Consider the following 19,747-nt stretch of genomic DNA (forward strand, 5'->3'; position numbering starts at 1 on the left):
TTTTGGCTCAATCAAGCTGACTGGCACAAATCTATTTATTCTCCTACATCTTTCAGAAGTCTTTGGTATCCTTCACCTGCAGCTTTGGTTCCCCTGGTAAAGCAGCTCCTATAACTGATACAGCTTTAACAACCTATCTCCTCCCAGTCCTAGTATTTATTGGGACAGCCCCAGGAATGAATGATAGCATAGCTTGGGGCCAGGTAAAAGGCATTTTCTTGCATGATGTGGCTGTTCAGGCTAACAAGTTGTGAGCAGAACTATCTGGCAGCAGGTCAGAGCTGACTGAATGTTCCCTGGGCTAGAATGGACACACACTGACAGCTGGCATTAACAGAAAGGCAGCCACATTCCAGTGCTGTTCTGCTTAGGGTCCCCAAGTGTATGAGTATGTGTTAGGGTTTCTAAAGCTTCTAGATAGTTTTGGCTATACTCCATGAATACCTGGTGCACAGCAGAGACTCTTTTTCCTTCTCCTGCATATTATTGACTGATACATGATAGAAGTGCATTCCCTGCTTTGCCAAAACTGTGATGAAGGGTAGCAGAGTCTGGAAGCTTCCTGCTGGCTGGCACAGTGTTGGCTATAGAGGAGTAACTTCTGGTTCTGAATTGCTGCAGGAGTACTTAATGCCCAGTTGTTAAGTGCCATTCACCAGGGAGCACCTATCAAACCTTTTGGATGTGACCTGTCTTTCTGTCCTTGAAAGCCTCTGAAACTGCTGAGACAAAGTGAAGCTCTGATCCTAGTGCTCTGCATATTCAAACATGAGGACTGATGGGCATGTTCTGTATAGGATAAACCCAAGAGCTTGAGGGAACAAAAGAAGGAAAAACAAAGAAAAACTGTAGTATAAAAACTGTTTACTTACTACATTCACTTGAACCTGTTGATGCACTGTGAGTTTGTAGTAGCCTTTTGCAATGAACTTCTGGGTTAGCACATGTGAGGGACGTGGTTAAGTCAGACTTGCAACCCTCAGTCAAGCCTCCACCAGCCAGTCCAAGATGAACTGCTTCAGAGCTGTTTGGAAAAGGGATGTTGCAGATAAGGAAGGCTGAAGTCATAGGTGAGCATTTGGGATTAAATGACCACAAAATGTTAACAGCAGCTGGTGGACCAAAATGGATGTTTAACAAGTGTAGACTGAAAAGCAGGGTGGGGATGGACAGATTCCAATGCTGTTAACTTATGAGAGGTTAAAGTTATCACAAACATCTTGTTGCCTGCCAGACTGAGCAGAAATTAACCTTTTACAACCCGCTGGATGTCTTGAAATACAGCCTGCTGTGGACAAGGAGATCTGAAACTGATGCTGTTTAGTGTGTTTGTGAGACCACAGAAATGCATCAGCTGCTGAAGGGTCTTGCCCAAAGTATGGACTGTGCTTCATGAATAGGGACAGAAGGGTGCAAACCAAAAGAACAAGGCTGAAGCATTTTGTTTGGAGTCAATAATGTCATTTGTCAAGCAAAAAGAACGTATTCCCAAAAGGCAATTAAAGATCTAAGCAACAGACTCCAAAACCACATGGATTTAGCTATGAATTTACCTATGATTCTAGGTCCAATGTTCGAAGAAACCTCCAAGCTTACACTGTGTGATGAGAGGTGTTGGATTTATTTAAAGATCTGGTCTCTGCTTTCAGGACTATGTGCCGGGTAAAGTATCATCAAGTGTTGTACAGTAACTACAAGCGTTCCAGTTACTGACCTGTGTATTTGTTGCTGCTTTGTCCTAACAGACATGAATGTGAAGAGAGCAGTGCATGGCTGCAGGCTTGGAAGAGAACAGAGCCAAAACAGGGATAAAAATACCTGGGATGTGCTAAAATGACTACTGAAATTTACCTTTTAAACCACTAATGCTAGCTCTTCATACAAGGTCAGAACATCTAGAAGGCAGTTATGATGGATGACATGGAGGCTTGACTTCAGTTTCTCCTCAGAGTTGTACTCATGTTACAGAGATGGAGTCTGGTGCCGCCAGAACCTGCTGTGAGGACAGAAATGTCCAGCAGCCTGGTTACAGTACAAACAACCTGAAATTCCATGGGACAAAGTCTGCACAGACTTGTTTGTCCTGGGAAAACACAACCCCCTGATTGTGATGGGCTGCTTGAAGGGCTCCAGAAACAGTGACATATTGCAGCTTCTGTGAACAGTCCCCTAAAGGAATGTTTGCACATCAGCAATCCCTGCCCATACCTGAAGTACTGGCTAGGTGACAACACACTGAGTATGAAGAATGGCTTGGCTGGACTGTACCCCATCAATCTTGGTGTGGCACTTTGTCCTGGCTACCCAAAGGGACTAGTGAAAGAGAGCCTCTGTAGTAAAGAACTAGCTGGAGGGGGGGGAAGAAAACCAACCCAATGCACACATCTAAGGATCTATTAAACTAATGGCTCTGCCTGCAGACTTAAGTTGTCTGCAGCAGCAAATGAGGTTTTGTTAACCACAAGGGCTCTAGTTGGAACTCGTCATCCATGCCATGGCAAGAGTTCTGTGTGTAACTGCTTTCTGTGCCTGAATTCCAGAAGGCCACCAAAGCTGGTTCTTCCCCCAGGATTTCTGTAGAACCATACACTGCATCCCTGTCCCTGAGGGGCATCACACTGAACACGTTACCTAGTCATTTCTAATAGAACCACTGCTTGTGGAAAGCTTGTACAAATGAGGTTGGCACATAATGAATGTGGTTCTGACATCTTCCTGGAAAAGCATTTCTGAGGCATCACAAAACCTTTGGATTTCCTATAGCTCATGAATTTTCTAGGAAGAGGAAGTTAAAGATTCTCTATGACGGATCACACCCATTTCCCCAAAGCAGCAGCTGAGCTTGCTCAACCCGTTAGTGATGGTTTCTGCCCCGTAGGCAGAATCTGGGTTGCAGAGCCCACAGGACAGCTGTGCTCTGTGATGGCAGCTGGGTTGTGGTTAGTGGCTAACACTTGGTGACACTCCCATAGCCCTGGATGGAGCTTGGGGCTGCTGGTGCTTCGGTTTACTTCCCATCCCGCTTCCCCGTCCCCTGTGTCACTTGGCACAAAGCACCAGGCAGGTGTGGCAGTCCTGCAGGGAGACCCCTTGGAGCTCTTGGCAACTGTCCTGTGCTCCCTTGGTTCCTCATTACAGATACAGTCTAAGGCTGCAGCCCTATGGGGCTTAGGTTCTCCCTGTCTTCAGTGCAGGCTGTGAACTGAGGCCGCCTCAGTTGCATTTCTAGACCTGCTCACATTGTGCTTATAGGCTGCAACGTTCCCTTCTGCTTGTGAAGAAAACTGGAGTTAAAATGGGCTTCAACACTCAGATCAGCAGGTGATGGTTTCTGTATAGAGCCTGGCTGTAGACTGGTCATGGGGCTAAACCTGAGCCAAAGCCAGTGCCACAAACTCCATCCTGACCCATGGAAATGTGGTTGGAAAATGCACATTGCTGGCTGCTGGGAAAGGTGCAAAACAAGCAAAATAAAGTTGCCTGATACAAGGCAAAGTGTCTGCAGAGGGACCTTGCACAAAAAGCCAAGGAGGAACAGAAGACGACTTGGTAACCCAGTGGTGCACCACTGCCCAGGTCAGGCTACGAGGAGCTGGAAAACTCAGGATCTGTTTACCAAGCTACCTGTGTTCTCAACAGATCAAAGAGGATGAAAACGAGATGTTTCTGGAGAACATAATTCCTTGTTGAAAGCGGGGGGAGACACAACAACAACAGCATAGGCTCTGTAACTAGAAGCAATAAGCTGGTTTTCCATTGGAACATTTTGAGTAAGCAGCATGGCTCCAGTGAACTTTTCCAAACCATATTTCAGGTCAAATGACCTGAGCTGCTCTCAGCACATCCGTTTTATTGACTTTGTCCTCCTGATTTTTGTCATTCATTAACCCTGCTTGCAGAGGTTCCTGCTTTGTTAATCTCTCATCTTAAGGTGATTCCAGATGCAGTGTGAGACTTTCCTTCTCCACAAGCAGTGTCGCGGTGCTTAGCATTTCTTCCTCTTTAGTGTGAGGGCCCATAATCTCTTATGCTTCCACTGGGTCCAGCTATCTACAGATCCTGTGGTCCCTTCTTCCTGTATTTCCTTTCTATCCTACCAGCTGGAAGTCTTTTTCCAGGTCCTGCACTCCCCCCCTTTGACTTCAGTACCTCTTTCCTTCCTGAGTCTATTGTTCCTGCTTGCAGCAGGAGGCTGACACCAAAACAGTCACTGCCCCCAGCTGTGACCACATGAGGCCTTTCTCTCAGATTCTCCTGAGGGCTTGCCCACAGTTCCTAAGGAATGTTGCATCCACAATCCTATGGATGTTTGTTGGACCAGTGGCCCTGCATCCCTTCCACCCATTGTGGCCACCTGTGGAGCTGAAGCACTGCTACCTACACCCTCTCCACCAAATCCCTCATAATAACCTGCTTGACAGCAGTGCTTACACTCTCAGAACTGTATGTTTTCAAAGGAGCACCACAGTAAACCAGCTTTCCCTTGTCTTTTTATTAGTCCTGCCTGCCCTGCTTCCAGGGCTATTGTCTTCTGCTTTAGACATGCTCTCTATGCTTGTAGGAGCTGCAGGCAACTAGTCCCTGTACTAGAGGGTGATCTGCAGGAAACAGACTATGTGCCCATTGGAACACCTGGAAGGGTCATGTCTGACAGGAGCACGGCCCTGCCAGCTCTGACATCAAGTCAGTTAGTGCCTGTGCTGTGGACTGCCCTGGAAGAAGGGTGAGGTAGCTCCGGGCCAGCTCACTGCCCAGTCTCTCCACCTTGCTTCCATATGGTGTGATGAGCTTGACATGAATCTGTACATCACTTGAGTATGTATAGCTGTTTCCAGCAGGGACACCTGCAACATCTCCAAACTGGCCATTACAGCAAGGCCTAAAAGATGTCCTCACAGCCAGGAAACCCCAGGGCACATGTGTGAGTTAACCTCGCTTTGGGGTGTCCCCAAACCTGCCAAGCACCTGCCAGGCCAGTCAGAAGTGATGGTACCAGACAGTAAAAATAAACATTTGATTATAGTATTGGGAACAGTTACAAAATAAAAGCCTGAACACACTCGACAACTCCTCAGGAGCAATGGGAGCAGCATTGAGCCACACATCCCAGTCACCCTTTCCATCAAACCCCAGCAACACTGGCTGCCAACTGCAAGGGATACTCCTCTCTTTTCCCTCTCAGACCTTCCTAGCTATTCCCTTACTTGCTTCAGCAATTGCACGAGCAGGCGAAATCAGCTCAGCAACACAATGGCAATCAGTGTTTGAGCAGGGCTAGTGACACAACTCAGCCCATGGGTGACTCTTGCCAGAGTGGGTGCAAGGGACAGCACATGCGTCAGGACAGACTTTTTGGCTGCAACACAACCCCAAAATGGATCAAACCAACCATGACTGTGCTCCTCAGTGTCTCTTGAGTTCATGGAGTGGTTTGGGTTGGAAGGGACCAGTTCCAACCCCTGCTATGGGCAGGGACACCTTCCACTAGAGCAGGTTGCTCCAAGCCCTGTCCAACCTGGCCTTGAACACTGCCAGGGAGGGGGCAGCCACAGCTTCTCTGGGCAACCCTGTGCCAGTTTTTCACCACCCTAAGTAATGGAATATGATCACTGAAACCATGGGAAATTGGGAGCATCTTACACACTCCAGGAAGGGAATACCTGCTGAGAATATGCCCCTTGCTCTAGTGAGGGGGAGAATGCTTTCTATGTGATTCTCCTTTCCTCCTCTCCTCCTGTGGCTCTGGCTTGCTTTTTGCACTACTGAGGAGGAAAGGGCAGCCAGGCTGCCCTGCAATACTGAGCACAGCTCTCTCCCAGGGTTACTGACTATCCCCAGGGGAAATCATGTGGATTAGTTTCTGTACACTGCTTGGTAAGAAAGGGAAAAAAATGAAGCTAGGAATTACTTCTCTCCCTGAGGCATCATTGTAGATTTCTAGTATCCCATCACACTGTAATCCATGGGAAACTATCTCCCAGGTTTTTTGGGTAGTTTACTAAATTTGCTGGCCCCCTTCCCAATCTTCTCATTCAGGAAAAGCATGAGAGGCCAACAGGGCTGAGTAAGCAGAGCAGGACTCAGCCACCTCCTGTCTCTCCTGCAATCCTTTCACCTACATTCTTTGCTGGGTAGTGAGAAGAGAGCAGGGTCCCTCTTCCCCCCTGCCACCTGCTTCTGGACACTCTCCCAGAGAAGAACCTTCTCTTCCCTTTGCCTCAGGCCTGCAAGTGCAGGGAAGGTTCTATCCCCATTACTTCACTCCCCAGCCTCACCACCTCTCTTTCACAGCAGCCTCATGTCCTCAGACAAGACTTACGCATTGAAGTTGTGTCCCCATTGGTATGGCAGACTCGAAGAACAAGCCTGGTCACCATCCTTTGCTTTCCTGGATGATGCTGGGGACTCTCTGTTACTGACAGAGATGGGAAGTAGCAAGGTGATCTCTGATCAGGAGGCTATATTGGGATCAGGGGTGGTTTCACAGCAGTCAGGAGGGAAGAGACAGATGCAGATGGACAAGGAAGCTGAGGGCCAAAGAGCAGGCTGCCAGCTTGGAGCCCAGAAACCCAGCACCAAAGCACATGAGGTGCAAAAGAAACAGATGCAGGAAATAGCAAGAGCAGTGTGGTGGCAGCACAGGCTCGCAGGGAACAGCCAGCAGCAGGAGGTCTTTCCTGTCCTGACAAAGGCAACAAAAAGAAGCTGACTGTTTCTCTGCCCAGCAGCATGCTCTTCCTGCTGCTTTTATGTGGAACTGATGGACAGGATCAGCAGCTCTGCCAGGATCTGGAGCAACCAGCATGGACTGGAAGGCCTGCAAGGGACCCAACTGAGGTAGAGAAGCTTGAGTTACTGCTGTAGCAAGCTTTCCTAAGACACAGTAATCAAACACTGCGCACCCTCCATGGAGGAGAGGAGCCTGCACTGTATCTCCCCATGTCTCCTAGCACAGACAGGCAGAGACAAAGCCTGGCACTGACCTACTGGCACCTGAGGCTGCCTTGACTCCTCCTGGGCACATGCTGCTTCTCTCTCACAAGCCCCATCTGGCTTAGCACCAGCATGAACAGCTTCTGTCCCTCCTAACCCCTGAACCAGCTCTCCATCACATAGCCAAGCACAGACCTAGTGAGAACAAAGCCAGGAGAGGAGGGGAGCAACACTGCACAACACATGGTCACAAGGCAGGATTGAGGCTGCTTGAGCCCACATGAACAGCACCATTCCCAATGTACCCTCATCACCTGAATGTGCTCGTCTAGAGAAGATATACTTTACACAGCCTCCACCCTGGCACCATCCATTCCCTCTCCTGTCCTTCTGTCTAGGTTCACCTCTCAGGCCCCTCAGTGCACTAACAGGCCTTAACTGTCCTGAGCACCTCACCTGGAGCCTCTACCCCTGCCCATGGGTGTGTTTTCATCTGAGCTCAGCCCACAGGTACCACTCCTGTTGGAGAAGCAGAGGTCTCTGGCTGTGGTTTGTGATCCTGACCTCATGCTTGCTTTGCCACTGCAGCCATGCCTGGTAATGCCTGGGTATGATCCTGACCTGTGCATTAACTTCCTAACTTGACTGAAGACTCATGAGCTTGCCTGGCTATATCTCAGTTCTTGGCCTGCCCAGCTCTTCTTGCTCAGGTGCTGTGGGGATGGGCAATGGCTGATGAGGGCCAAGGCCTGCTGCTGCCCTTGGGAATGCCACCCTCAGAGCTCTCCTTCTAGGGTGCAGCCAGCCCCTGCTGCACCCTGACACTGGCTCTCCTGGTATGACTGCCTGGACAGCTGCACCATGAATGGCATCAGGGAACTCAACTGGTTTAAAAATAGAGTGAGGAAAAAGCTATCAGTTACTTGTACCTGAACTGACTCCCCCAGTACTGTTTGCGTGATCCTGGAAATGGGTATATAGGCACAATTAAATAGCAGCATAAGAGCAACGGGCACCAGCTGCTGCTTAAGACAAGAATGGTTCCAAGGGTGAGCCTGGCAGGCAAGATCAGGCTTCATTACCCAGTTCACTCATCCAAGTAGCCCGAATCAGCTGCATCAGCCAAAAGCCTCTCATCTTACTGTAAGGCAACGTGCCTCCCATATCAGGTCTCACTGATCACGTAGTCAGAGCTTTGCTTATGTGAACACAAGGCTTCATATCCCTGTTAAACCTGCAGGGTTTTGCTACTGGGTTATTTTGCCCATCAACTCTGATGTTCCTCATTTCACCTGCACGTCCCAAGACTCCGTGAGTCTTGCTAAGATCATGGGCCTTAAGTTCCCACTGAACTCTACAGTCTGCTTTACAGACCTGTGAAAATTGTGGAAATGAGTGAAAGGAAAGCCTTTAAATTTAAACTGGAAGTTGTCTTGTCCAGATATTAGTGCATTTAACTGTTCCTTTTAGTGACAAGCTGGTGCTACAGAGCAATCTCCTTTTGGAGGTAAGGAAATCCCCATCTATTCCACCTCAGTAACACCATGCTGCAATTGGCTGTTGTTAGAATCCTAGAATCATGGAATAGTCAGTGCTGGAAAGGACCTTAAGATCACCCAGTTCCAACCCCCCTGCCATGGGCAGGGACACCTCACACTAAACCATGTCACCCAAGGCTCTGTCCAACCTGACCTTGAACACCGCCAGGGATGGAGCATTCACAACCTCCCTGGGCAACCCATTCCAGTGCCTCACCACCCTAACAGTAAAGAACTTCTTCCTTATATCCAATCTAATCTTCCCGTTTAAGTTTTAACCCATTACCCCTTGTCCTATCACTACAGTCCCTAATGAAGAGTCCATCCCCAGCATCCCTATAGGCCCCTTCAGATACTGGAAGGCTGCTCTGAGGTCTCCACGCACCCTTCTCTTCTCCAGGCTGAACAGCCCCAACTTTCTCAGCCTGTCTCCATACAGGAGGTGCTCCAGCCCCTGAGCATCCTCGTGGCCTCCTCTGGACTTGTTCCAACAGCTCCATGTCCTTTTTATGTTGAGGACACCAGAACTGCACACAATACTCCAGGTGAGGTCTCACGAGAGCAGAGTAGAGGGGCAGGATCACCTCCTTTGACCTGCTGGTCATGCTCCTTTGGATGCAGCCCAGGATACGGTTGGTTTTCTGGCCTGCAAGCGCACACTGAAGCCGGCTCATGTTAAGTTTCTCATGGACCATTGTCATAGCCCTTCTGCATCTCTCATTGATGGGCTCTATGCCAGTGACTTTTAGTTCAAAACATGACCATGTATCTTCCTAATTCTCTTGCATTATAACTGCATACCTTTCTAGTCCATTCCCTCCTCCTTCCAGGCAGATAATAGGCCCTGACACCATATTTACTGTTAAGTAACAACATCCCTACCTTAATTACTGCCTCCCGCTGCCGTGATTACTGCATAGGATTAGGCAGTGGGGCTTGAGAAGTCTCCAGCTGACTAAATCGCTTCCAAGTCCTTGTGCTACTGTACCAGGCCTGAGGTCCGGCTGCTGGAGGTGCTATCGGTAAGCACACACGGGAGCTTTTCCCTTTGCCCAAGGCAGGAATTGCCTCCCAGCTGCTCTAAACAGCTTCTCCCTGCCGGGCCACTGCCTCCTCCAGCGCCATGAAGGCCTGAGGGAACACCGCGAGCAGCCAGCGCTGACGGGGCCCGTTCACACTTAGACTCGGGACACAGTTCGCAGAGGGCAACGCCGTGAAAGCCGAAAAGCGGCGGGGCCGGAGCAGCGGACGGCAGTAGGGCAGAGCGCTGACCCGAAATAGCGGGGACTGCCCGCTGAGGCGGCTTCAGCGGTTAATGGCGGACAGCGCCGTGCCCCGCTGCCATGGCGATGGGCGGTGTGCGCTCAGGCGGCACCCGTAGTGGGGCCCGGCCCCTCCGCCATTGGGCCCGGCCGGCACCCGTCGCCGCGGTGGCGTCTGGGAAGGAGAGATCATGGCGGCGGAGCCGAGCAAGACGGAGATCCAGACTCTCTTCAAGCGGCTCCGGGCAGCGCCGGCCAACAAGGTAGCGGGGCGACGCCGGGGGGCTGCCGGCCTTCCGAGCCGGACTGCTGCCCTGCGGCCGCGGCCTGGGCTCGGAGCGGGCCCCGCTGGGCTTCGGGCCGCTCTGCGCCGGCGGGGCAGCCGGGTCGGGGGCTCCTGGAGCCATGGGGAGAGCCCGGGGAGAGCGGTCGGGCCGCGGCGGGACGGGGCCGCCGCGTTGTGGGAGCGGGTGGAGGAGCGGCGCCGCCGCCTCAGCCCCCGGCGTCCCTTTGCCTCCGCTCTAGTCGTGCTTCGACTGCGGCGCCAAGAACCCGAGCTGGGCCAGCATCACCTACGGGGTCTTTCTGTGCATCGACTGCTCCGGCGTCCACCGGTCCTTGGGCGTGCACCTCAGCTTCATCAGGTGCGTGCGGCCCGGCAGCGGCCAGAGCCAGCCCGGGGTTCCCTGGTGTGGGAGCGGAGGGGGGGGTCTCGGTTAGAACGCAGCGTTACCGCGGAGGGATCGCCTCGGGTTTAGGGTTGTGGGCGAGTGGCTTCCTCAGTGGAGGTTTTAAGTCAGCCCTTCCAAGATGGAGTTTCCAAAGCAGTTCAGCGGCACGTTCCTTTTGGTAACCTTGCAGAAACGCGGTTTGGCCTCTGAACTGTAGAAGCTGAGAGGAGTGTGGTGTGTGAATCTTGCCAGTAAAACAACAATATGAAAGTTTACTGTGTTGCTGAGCAAGGCAAAAAGAGGAATATTGTTTAATCTTTTCTGTATCAACCCAGTGCAGAAGATGGTGTTGAATTTTCAGCACGTTGTTCTTACGTTACTTATAAAATGTAGTATTTTAAGTAATATAGCTGTGATCTTTACTTAGAGCTGAGTTGAGTAACTGCTATGACACATGCTCTGCCACCTAGCTTTACGTGGTTGTTTTCTCAGTTGCTTTGTCATGTGTTCTTGCCTAATCTGTGGGACAGGCTGAATATGAGCCTCTCATGTTGTGGTGAGATCACATGTAGAACGAAAGCTGTTGGCTCTGCTTTCTTAGCTCAAGCTCTGCCCCCTTGACAAGGAATACAAGTGAGAAGTCTAAATTTGGAGGCTGTCATTTGGTGTGAAACTGAAACTGAGGAATTTTTCCTCATTTTAAGAGTTCAAGTTTTGGGGAGCAAAGAAGTTACCAAGGTGTTCTTTTGCCTCTTGCATTCTGGGGTAGTAGGGGGATATCTGACTGTTCTGGCTCAGAGCTTGCTTTTGCATTTGGTATGTTAATAGAAATAATTGGCTCTCACACAGGTCCACAGAGTTGGATTCCAACTGGAGCTGGTTCCAGCTGAGGTGTATGCAAGTGGGCAGCAATGCCAACGCGGTGAGGAGCCTCTGTAGGCATTTTGCTTGCTTTCCCTCTTGCTAATCCACATCCTCTGGTTTTTGTCCCTTTCCTCTGTGTGGCTTTCTCAGTACCAACCTCATCTGTTTGGTTGTTTTTCTTCTGGCTGCCAACCTCATCTGAAATGTGTGCTGAAGGGAGGTGTTTGTCAAGTGCACTTTGGAAGTCAGGCTGTGTGATCTTGGAATGCCCTGTTTTCTGATGTGCAGATCTGTCATTTCCTTAACTCTCATTTAAGTGAGAGGCATAGCTCTCTTAAATGAAAGGTGTTAGTAACACTGATCACTTTGAAAGCTCATGCTCACCGTTGTGACTCACAAGTATCCTCCTGTGGAGGACAGGGATTTATTTTCCTATGGGGCCTGGAGTGAGACTTCTTGGAGGAAGCTGGTCAGTGAGTGGCTGGTTCATGCTGTGTGCTCAGTGTATCTGCTCCTGTCTCTGGGAAGTTGCTTTTCTCTGTTGAGTTGGTCTACTACCACTTACTTGAGTATGATGTAGCAGTCAGGAGACTGAGTGATCCTCTCTTTCCAGACATCTTTCTTCCGCCAGCATGGCTGTACAACCACAGATGCCAATGCAAAGTACAACAGTCGAGCTGCTCAGATGTACAGGGAGAAGATCCGGCAGCTGGCAAGTGCTGCCATGGCCAAGTATGGCACGGATGTAAGTCTGAGCAGCTGTCTCCTGTTAGATGTGTAGCGATGGGTGTTGACTCTTGTGGGATATGTTCGTTTTATTTCCCCCCCCCTCCTCTTTTCAGCTGCTTATAGATGGACTGAGTGGAGCCCCTGGGCACTCCCCTGACAAGAGTGATGCTGATTTCTTCATGGAGCACACACAGGTGAGAAGAACTGTCTAAACCAGAGTCAAGTAGTCAGCTGTTCAGCCAGGAACTGTTCAGCTGTTCGTGTAGAGGGACTCTAGATTGCATATTCCTTCAGTAGTAACATGGAAGAACTAGGACTCGGTCATCAGTGTGGGACATAGTCACAGATCTAAACAATCCCTCATGGGGCCTGTAATACCCATGTCCTTTGGCTATAGGCATATTTTGGAGTTTGGAACACATTTCCTTTGGCTAAAACCTGAATACAGGTTAGTAAACCTGAAGTAAGTTCAGGATTGTTTGGTTCATTCTGCAAATGAGTGGAATGAACATCTCCTTGCAGTCTTCCAGTACCTGGGATGTAGCAGATGTCAGCCAGAATCCTGCACAGTCTTCACCGGAGGTGGAAAAAGCAGCAAAATCATCAGAAAGCAGTGAAATGTCAAGTGAGTCCCCTGAATAATTGTTTCAAGACCCTGGCTTCATTTCCAGAGTACATTTCTGTGCCACGTTGGAAGGGCTGAGCTTTTCCTTTGGCTCAGGCTTGAAGGAACGGAAGCTTTGTGCACTCTTATGATGTTTAGTGAAGACTTCAAAACCCAGTGCTTTGCTTGGGATCAGTCCTCGGCTTTTCTGTTTCCCTGTTTTCTGTTTCCCTGCTCCCAGACATGACTATTTGTCCAAACACTTTTCTATCCCTTGAATTTGGTGCATCTGGAAATGATGTATGAATATAGAGCAGAAAACTGTTTCTAGGATGAATGGTGATGAGACCAAGTATGTGGGGGCATGGCTGCGATTTGAAACAGCTTTGTGTGTTCCCTGCAAAGTGTTTGCTTGCTTTTCATGTGTTAAGAACACTACAGAATGAATAACTTGCTCAATGGAGATTAAGTTGCTGTGCTTGGGAAATTGCACATATCACACTGTAACTCGGCTTGTTTGGGGTGGTGGCAAGGTCAGAGGAAGTAAAGCTCTCTTTTATGTAAGTGGAAATGTGAGCACATGTAAAAGAATGGGGTTGAGAATCAATCTGCTGAATGTTCTCTCTGGTTTTGTACCCACAGATTCCAGCCAAGGCCCATCTACTGACTTGTTGAGCACATCTCCTAAAGCTCCTCTAGGTAAGTGAGACTTTTCACTACCTCTCAGGTCAGTCTTGCTCTTATTTCTGCTGTCCAGTACTAAGCTCAGTGGAGCTGGAACTGATGAGCCGATTTTCGGAACATCTAAAGGAGCTTATCTTCCTGTGGAGGCAGTACTGAGGATCTGCCTGAACCCCCAAACCAAGCCATATTTTACTAGAGGTTTCCTCCTCAATTGGATGATAGAATTCAAAGCTGTCACCTTCCCAAAAGCTTGGTTTCAGTTTTTGAGCTTTGGACAAAGCCTGGCATTTGCGTATCTAGAACTTGGCTGGTCAAGGCCACATGGCTGTAGGGTTTGGTTTGTGTGGGGTGTTCCCCCATCCAAACCTTTGGCTACCAGAGTAATAGGACTTTATATCTGATTCTCCACTGCCATTACTGTCCTGGCTACACACACACAGCATCTAGCTAGACCTTCTTTCCTTATTGAGAGTGTGCTCCTAGTCCACAGTGGGTTCATCCTGGGTGGAAAGCCTGTGTCCTCAAGTGTCTATTTATTCCCCATGTTTTGTGTCTCTTCCTCAGACATGTCCATGTGTCTATCAACACAAGAGCCTGCTCCTGCCAGAGGTAACTGGCTTACAGCTGGCCTGTGCTGGCTGCTTGTGACAACTCTGCTGCCCCTTCTGTGATTCTGCCTTCAACTCTTAACTTTAGCTTCCTGTGCTTGGAGGGAGGGAAGGAGCCAAAGCTTACATGTACCATGTTGGGATCTAAGCCATTCCATATCTGGAAAGGGATCTTGCTCATGTTTCTGTCATATGCTTCTTGACAGTAATATAAAAGCCCTGAACAACCCCAAGTGAAATGTTAGGAACAGCAAGCTGAAAAGAGTCTTGGGTAGCATGGATGTTCTGCTCTCTCCTATTTCAAAAACCTATGGTGAGACTAGAAAACATACAGGAAAGGCTGTCAAGAATGGTCTAAAGTATGAGTTGACAAAGGTCACGTGGGTGTAGAAAGTCAGAAGACACTCCTATGGAAGAAAAGCCCAACAAGGGTGATAAGATTTTGGAGCTACAGGTTGGAAGCTGGGAAAATGTCCTGGGCAGCCCCTCTGTGTTTGCTTTGTTCTGACAGTTTTCCCAGGCATCTGCTGCTTGGCTCGACCTTGGCTGGTTTTACAAGTGTGGCATGCTCCATGCCCTTGGAGCGACAGGTTCCTGGTGCCAGCTGTTGGGGAACCTGTTGCTTTTACAGCTTGCTGCACTTCAGGTCTATTTTGTCATTTGTCTGTTCATGTAGACATGACCCTGGAGTTCTTGCTTCTTTGTCCCTAAGGCATTGGTGAGGCACTGGCCTTCATATGGTCTGAAGCTGCAGTGGACATGCTTCTATAGGCCACCAGCCTGCAATTGTGGAGCTTCTAAGTGCATCTTTCTTGGCTGGGTGAAGTCACCCAGGCTTCTGATGTGAAGCTGCATGGTGTGCCCTGGGCTCTCTAGCAGCTGGATTGCGGTGGATGTTTGTGTGGATTGCTGACTAATTTTGGCTTAAATTAATTCACTTCTGCTTCTTTGCTGCTTCCCTCCTCTCACAGAACTTAAATCCTCCCTCATTGGAAAGAAGAAGCCAGGAGCTGCCAAGAAAGGGGTATGTCTGAGCTCTTGTTTTATGGAGAAGGATGTAGAGCATGTCCTTTCCCTGGCCCTTGCTTTCTGCCCTTAACAAAACTGTTTACTGAGAGATCCATTTGGGAAAGGGAGAGACCTTTGATTATATTACTGCTTATTTTGAAAGATAGCTTTTATATTAATGGACAAAAGCAATTAGGTTTAGATCATGATTCATTATGGTCTGAAGTGTATGTGGCTGATCTCTTAGTACTGGCTAATGGTGGGTTAACTTGTGTTTTTTACATACTCTTGTTGCAAGCTGTATCTGGGTCTGTAGGTTGTGTCTGCACAGGGAGACCGAAGGCCTGATGAATACAGCAAAGAGCAGGATTCTGGTTTTCTGAATAATTTAGGGTGAGGAAATCATGGTCTTTTGGTTTTGTTTTCAAGATGGGGGCAAAAAAAGGCCTCGGAGCCCAGAAGGTGAGCAGCCAGAGCTTCAGTGAGATCGAGCGGCAAGCCCAGGTGGCAGAGCAGCTGAGGGAGCAGCAGGCAGTGGAGTCCAGGAAGCAAGCTGAGGAGTCCATGTAAGTGCCCTGTTTGGGCTGAATACCTTGCACACATAAAGCAGAAGTAATATGAGGTTGATGCTGTTCACCCTCGGACCACCTAATGTGAGTACAGAACATGCCTGGTATGATGAGTGGTAGCTGTAAGCCAGTATGGTCCTTAGGGCATGGCTCAAGTTATATTGCCATGTTTTATTCAAATTAGCATCCCCAAAGGAGTTCTAGGAGCAGATATGGAAGAATTTTGTGTTTGTTGACCTTTAGATATGATTGAAAAAGGCAAAGCTGAACTGCATGGGGCATTCTTTCGGGAGTGTTGTGGGGAGTCAGTGCTTACACTAAGCCTAGTAAGACTTGAATCCCAGCAGAGGTGGGATGGGAAGACAAGAAGTAGCTTCTCTGCAAGGATTTATGGCAAAGCTGTTATGGGAGTGGGTGTTTTGATGGGTTGTCAAGGTTACCCTCCCCCTTGAACAGCATGGGCTGAGGGGGAGGGTGATGAGCTGATCCCCACCTTAGCTCTTCCCTTTAGAGTCACCTCGATGCGACTGGCTTATCAGGAACTGCAGCTCGATCGGAAGAAGGAAGAGAAGAAACTTCAGAACCTTGAAGGGAAGAAGCGTGAACAAGCAGAGAGGCTGGGCATGGGCTTGCCGTCAAGGAGGTATTTGACTGTGCGTGGCATAGGACAGACAGGTGCCTTGGAAGCATCCTCTTCTGGAAGAGTTTTCTGAAGGCAGTAGCTTGCTGCTCTTACCAGATAAGAAGCTGGTTTAAAGTCCTCATATGCTGGACTATGTCTCAGAATGCTTCAGCCCCAGAAGGAACAGGCACTCTGAGGTTCTAGTTCTTGTTTGAGCTTTTCCAAAGACACCTGTGGTCTGTCCATGTCCAGCTCTAGAGCCCTGTCCCCCTGCAGAATACTTCCCTCAAGAAGGTATCTCAAGACTTCTGAGGGAGTGGGATTAAGCTAGATAAGTGGTGGGCTGGCATCCCACAGCTCTCCCTTGAGACTTGGGGCACCTGCCCTCCTGTGGAGGCCAGATTGAGTTTTAGAGCTGTAGGGTGACTGTAGGGGCTGGATGCTGTTGGAGCCAGGGTCCTGACTGCCTGTCTGTTGTGCTAGTTCTGTGTCACACTCAGTGATGTCCGAGATGCAAGTAATTGAGCAGGAGACACCGCTGGTTGCAAAATCTTCCCGCTCCCAATTGGACTTGTTTGAAGATGCTGGAAGCTTCACGTCTGGACCCCCCAAGTAAGACTTGGCTTCAGTGTAGTATTTGGTTTATTCCTGAATTTAATATCTGGCCTAAATTACCTTATTTTTGGTACCTAGATACAAATACAGTCCCTTCTCATTCGAAGATGCATTTGGCTCACGATGGGAAACAGACTCTTCATGGGGTATGGACAAAGAGGAGGAACCCGAGGTGACCATTTCTAGTATTCGGCCTATTTCAGAGAGGTAAAGTGCCTGCCCCTGCTGCTGTACCTTGCTTGTGCATGGGGCAAAGGGATGGGACTAGGACCTGTGGGGAGAGATGCTGCTGTGTGATGACAGGAGGCTTGTGCTGCAAAAGACAACTTGCATAGACAAGCGCAAGAAAAAGGGCTTGAGTGAAAGGGGCTTTGAGTGAAAGGGGCACTTACTTGCCTGTCATGAGACAGCCTTTATGTTTATCAAGTGCTGTCTGTCCTGAGGTGAGGTTTGGAGAACCCTGAAGGTAGCCAGCACCTGAGCATTTGTTGCTTGCTTTTGGTCAGCTGTTTCTTTACTGTGTTGGTGAGCTGAAGCTGGATGTCTGCTCTCTTGTTTGCTCAGACCCACCAGTAGGCGGGAGCCAGAGAACAGGACATTCGTGGTGGAATCCAATGAAGCTCGGCAGAAGTTTGCAGGGGCTAAAGCCATCTCTTCGGATATGTTCTTTGGGCGGGAGGCAGATGCTGAGGTAGATGCATTCTGCAGTGCTTAAGCTGGCACAGCTCTGGCTTCATCTCTTCCTGTTTGCTCAGGTCCTACTTCATTCCCTTCCCTTATAACCATTTGGTTTTGTTTTCTGCTGCAGTATGAAGCCAGATCCCGACTGCAGCAGCTCTCGGGCAGCAGCGCCATCAGCTCTGCAGACCTCTTTGGAGAGGCTGAGAATGTGCACTCAGGTTTGTTATCATTCAGTGGGCTGAGGTTTGGAGGACCTAGACTGGAAGGGGTCAGGGTGCTGTTTGGAGCTAGGGGACTCTGGGCTAACTGCTGCTGGTTCCCATAGGTGGTGTGTCCATTGGAAATGTCCTGCCTGCAGCTGACATTGCACAGTTCAAGCAAGGAGTGAAATCTGTTGCTGGCAAGATGGCTGTCCTAGCCAATGGGGTGATGAACTCTCTCCAGGTGAGCTTACACTGTGGCACCTTCAGACAGGCTGTAGTCATGCTCAGGGGCTCTCACAGTATCTCACAGTATGGCTTCTGGAATCATCTTCTCAAATTATGTGCAAAGCCCCATATAGAGGCCTCTCTTTTATAGCTGATCACTACACTACAACAGCTGAGCAATTCCACTTGGCCAGCCTTAACACTCCTGCTGGACAGGACACCTTGTCGTGTCAGATATGCTTTTTCCCCCACAAATCCCAGGCTGAACTTAAAAAGTTGGGTGTTGGAGCTACATGGCCTTAAGGTCCTTTTCGACCCTAACTATTCTATGATTTTATTTCCTGCCTTTGCATGGCATCCTGTCTAGACCTTGTGATAACTGTCTCTGGAGTCTGCATGAAGTTTGTAGCACGGTGTCTTGGTGTGTTCCCTCCCCAGGATCGTTATGGCTCATATTGATGACCCAGGGACTGCAACTCAAAGAGAAGCCAGCAAGAGGCACTGATGCCACCTTCACCTGGAGTAAACGCTGCAGGATTGTCTTAGTTTGTCTGGGTTGGGTGGGGAGGGGGCCAGGACATGGCTGTGCCCAGGGTGCTTTCCAAATATCTCTGGATTCCACTCTATTAAAATTCAGTGTGCCCTCACACCCACTGCTACCTACTAGCCAGTGGAGACAGACCTTCTTACAGGGTTAAACCTTGCTGCTGTACAAGACAGGACAGGAGCACCGGGGTTGCCCCCATCAGTGCTCCTGTCTGTCTTGGCCTATACCTTAGCTCACTAAGTGGCAGAGAGAAGGGGAATGCTGTTTCTCTAAACATCGTGTTACCTGGGTGCTGTGGACATGACTGTTTTTGTTCTGCTCAGTGCTCCCACTCCATGGTGCTGTGGAGTCCTCTCTGTTTGCAGGGTCTCACTTTGACCATGGGATAATCCTTTTTACTGTCTTCTAAACCAGCGTGTATTGATGCATGAGGAAAAAAATCAAAGATTATTTTTTTAGCTTCTAATTACATCATCAGTGAAAAAGGCCCAGGTAAAGAAGTTCTGTAACGATATTTGCTGGATCCCTGGTTATTTTGTTGCCCAGTTTGAGCTGAGGTTAAAGTCGCGAGCCCTGATTTCACCATGAGTTGAGCTGGAGGGCAGCAGTGAGGGAGGCCTCCTTTTAGTCCCATTCAGCTTTGCTCCCTGCTTTTACTAAGACTGGGGTGTTCCTCGGATTGTGGGGTTGAGGAGGGGCTGTGGTACCGCCGAGCCAGCACACGGAGGGATGTGAAGGGTTTCTCGCCATTCCAGCGGGTGTTTGGCCAGAGCAGGGATGGGACCGACCCTTCCAGTGTCTGCCCCATTGCGCCGTTAAGGTCGTGGCTGCGGAGGAAAGAGTGCCTGCACGGTACTGTGAGAGGGATGTGTGTGTGTTTGTATGGTGCGTGCGCTGTGCGCTGCCTCTCGCAGCAGAATTGGGGGTACCGGTACCGCCGCCCTGAGCCCCAAGTCCTCAGCCCCTGCAGGGGCTCCAGGCCACTGTAGGAGCCCAGAGGTGGCAGCAGCCTCGCACTGTGCTTTATTGCCCGGTGGTGCAGCCATGGAGGGTGCGAGGGGAAGCGCAGTCACTGAGCAGGGTAATAAATAACTTACAATAAATAAATGGCCTGTCCCGTGCCCTCCGCAGCACGGCTGGGCTACAGATCCACAGTAGCCTTAACCTAGCTGCAGTGTGTGTTGAGTCCACCCAGCTGATGGCTGCCAGCTTTGGGGTACGGCTCCTGCTGGCCCATGCTGCAGTGTTCCAGGAACAGGAGGGGTGAGGAGGCTCCCACAGAACCAAGAGGAACCCAAGACCCCCAGGGAAGAGTGAGTCTGTGCAGGGTGAGATGCAGCAGCCATGCCAGAGCAAGTGCTATGGCTGGGGAGGCCAACCTGCT

General features: G+C 49.7%; 1 protein-coding gene across 3 annotated transcripts; it reads left to right on the plus strand.

Moving 5' to 3' along the window:
* The first annotated feature begins 9,813 nt into the window (after nucleotides 1–9,813).
* On the plus strand, nucleotides 9,814–18,692 carry ARFGAP2 (ADP ribosylation factor GTPase activating protein 2). Of its 3 annotated transcripts, XM_061343525.1 has the most exons (17): nucleotides 9,847–9,996; nucleotides 10,259–10,377; nucleotides 11,254–11,326; nucleotides 11,882–12,013; nucleotides 12,111–12,191; nucleotides 12,520–12,622; nucleotides 13,244–13,300; nucleotides 13,850–13,894; nucleotides 14,865–14,917; nucleotides 15,331–15,467; nucleotides 15,982–16,113; nucleotides 16,576–16,704; nucleotides 16,786–16,914; nucleotides 17,272–17,398; nucleotides 17,516–17,606; nucleotides 17,714–17,832; nucleotides 18,255–18,692. In XM_061343525.1, the coding sequence occupies exons 1-17, from the start codon at nucleotides 9,925–9,927 to the stop codon at nucleotides 18,273–18,275; spliced, it is 1,620 nt and encodes a 539-aa protein (XP_061199509.1). In that variant the 5' UTR covers nucleotides 9,847–9,924; the 3' UTR covers nucleotides 18,276–18,692. The 3 variants fall into 3 exon arrangements, with proteins under 3 accessions (XP_061199510.1, XP_061199509.1, XP_061199511.1); XM_061343526.1 differs by lacking the exon at nucleotides 10,259–10,377 and having other exon boundaries at nucleotides 9,814–9,996; XM_061343527.1 differs by lacking the exon at nucleotides 13,850–13,894.
* The last annotated feature ends 1,055 nt before the right edge of the window (nucleotides 18,693–19,747 follow it).

The sequence above is a fragment of the Neopsephotus bourkii genome, unplaced genomic scaffold (assembly GCF_033783945.1).
Source record: "Neopsephotus bourkii isolate Nb327-2 ecotype Australia unplaced genomic scaffold, CSIRO-AGI_Nbou_v1 NB_1825, whole genome shotgun sequence".
Taxonomy (NCBI): Eukaryota; Metazoa; Chordata; class Aves; order Psittaciformes; family Psittacidae; genus Neopsephotus; species Neopsephotus bourkii.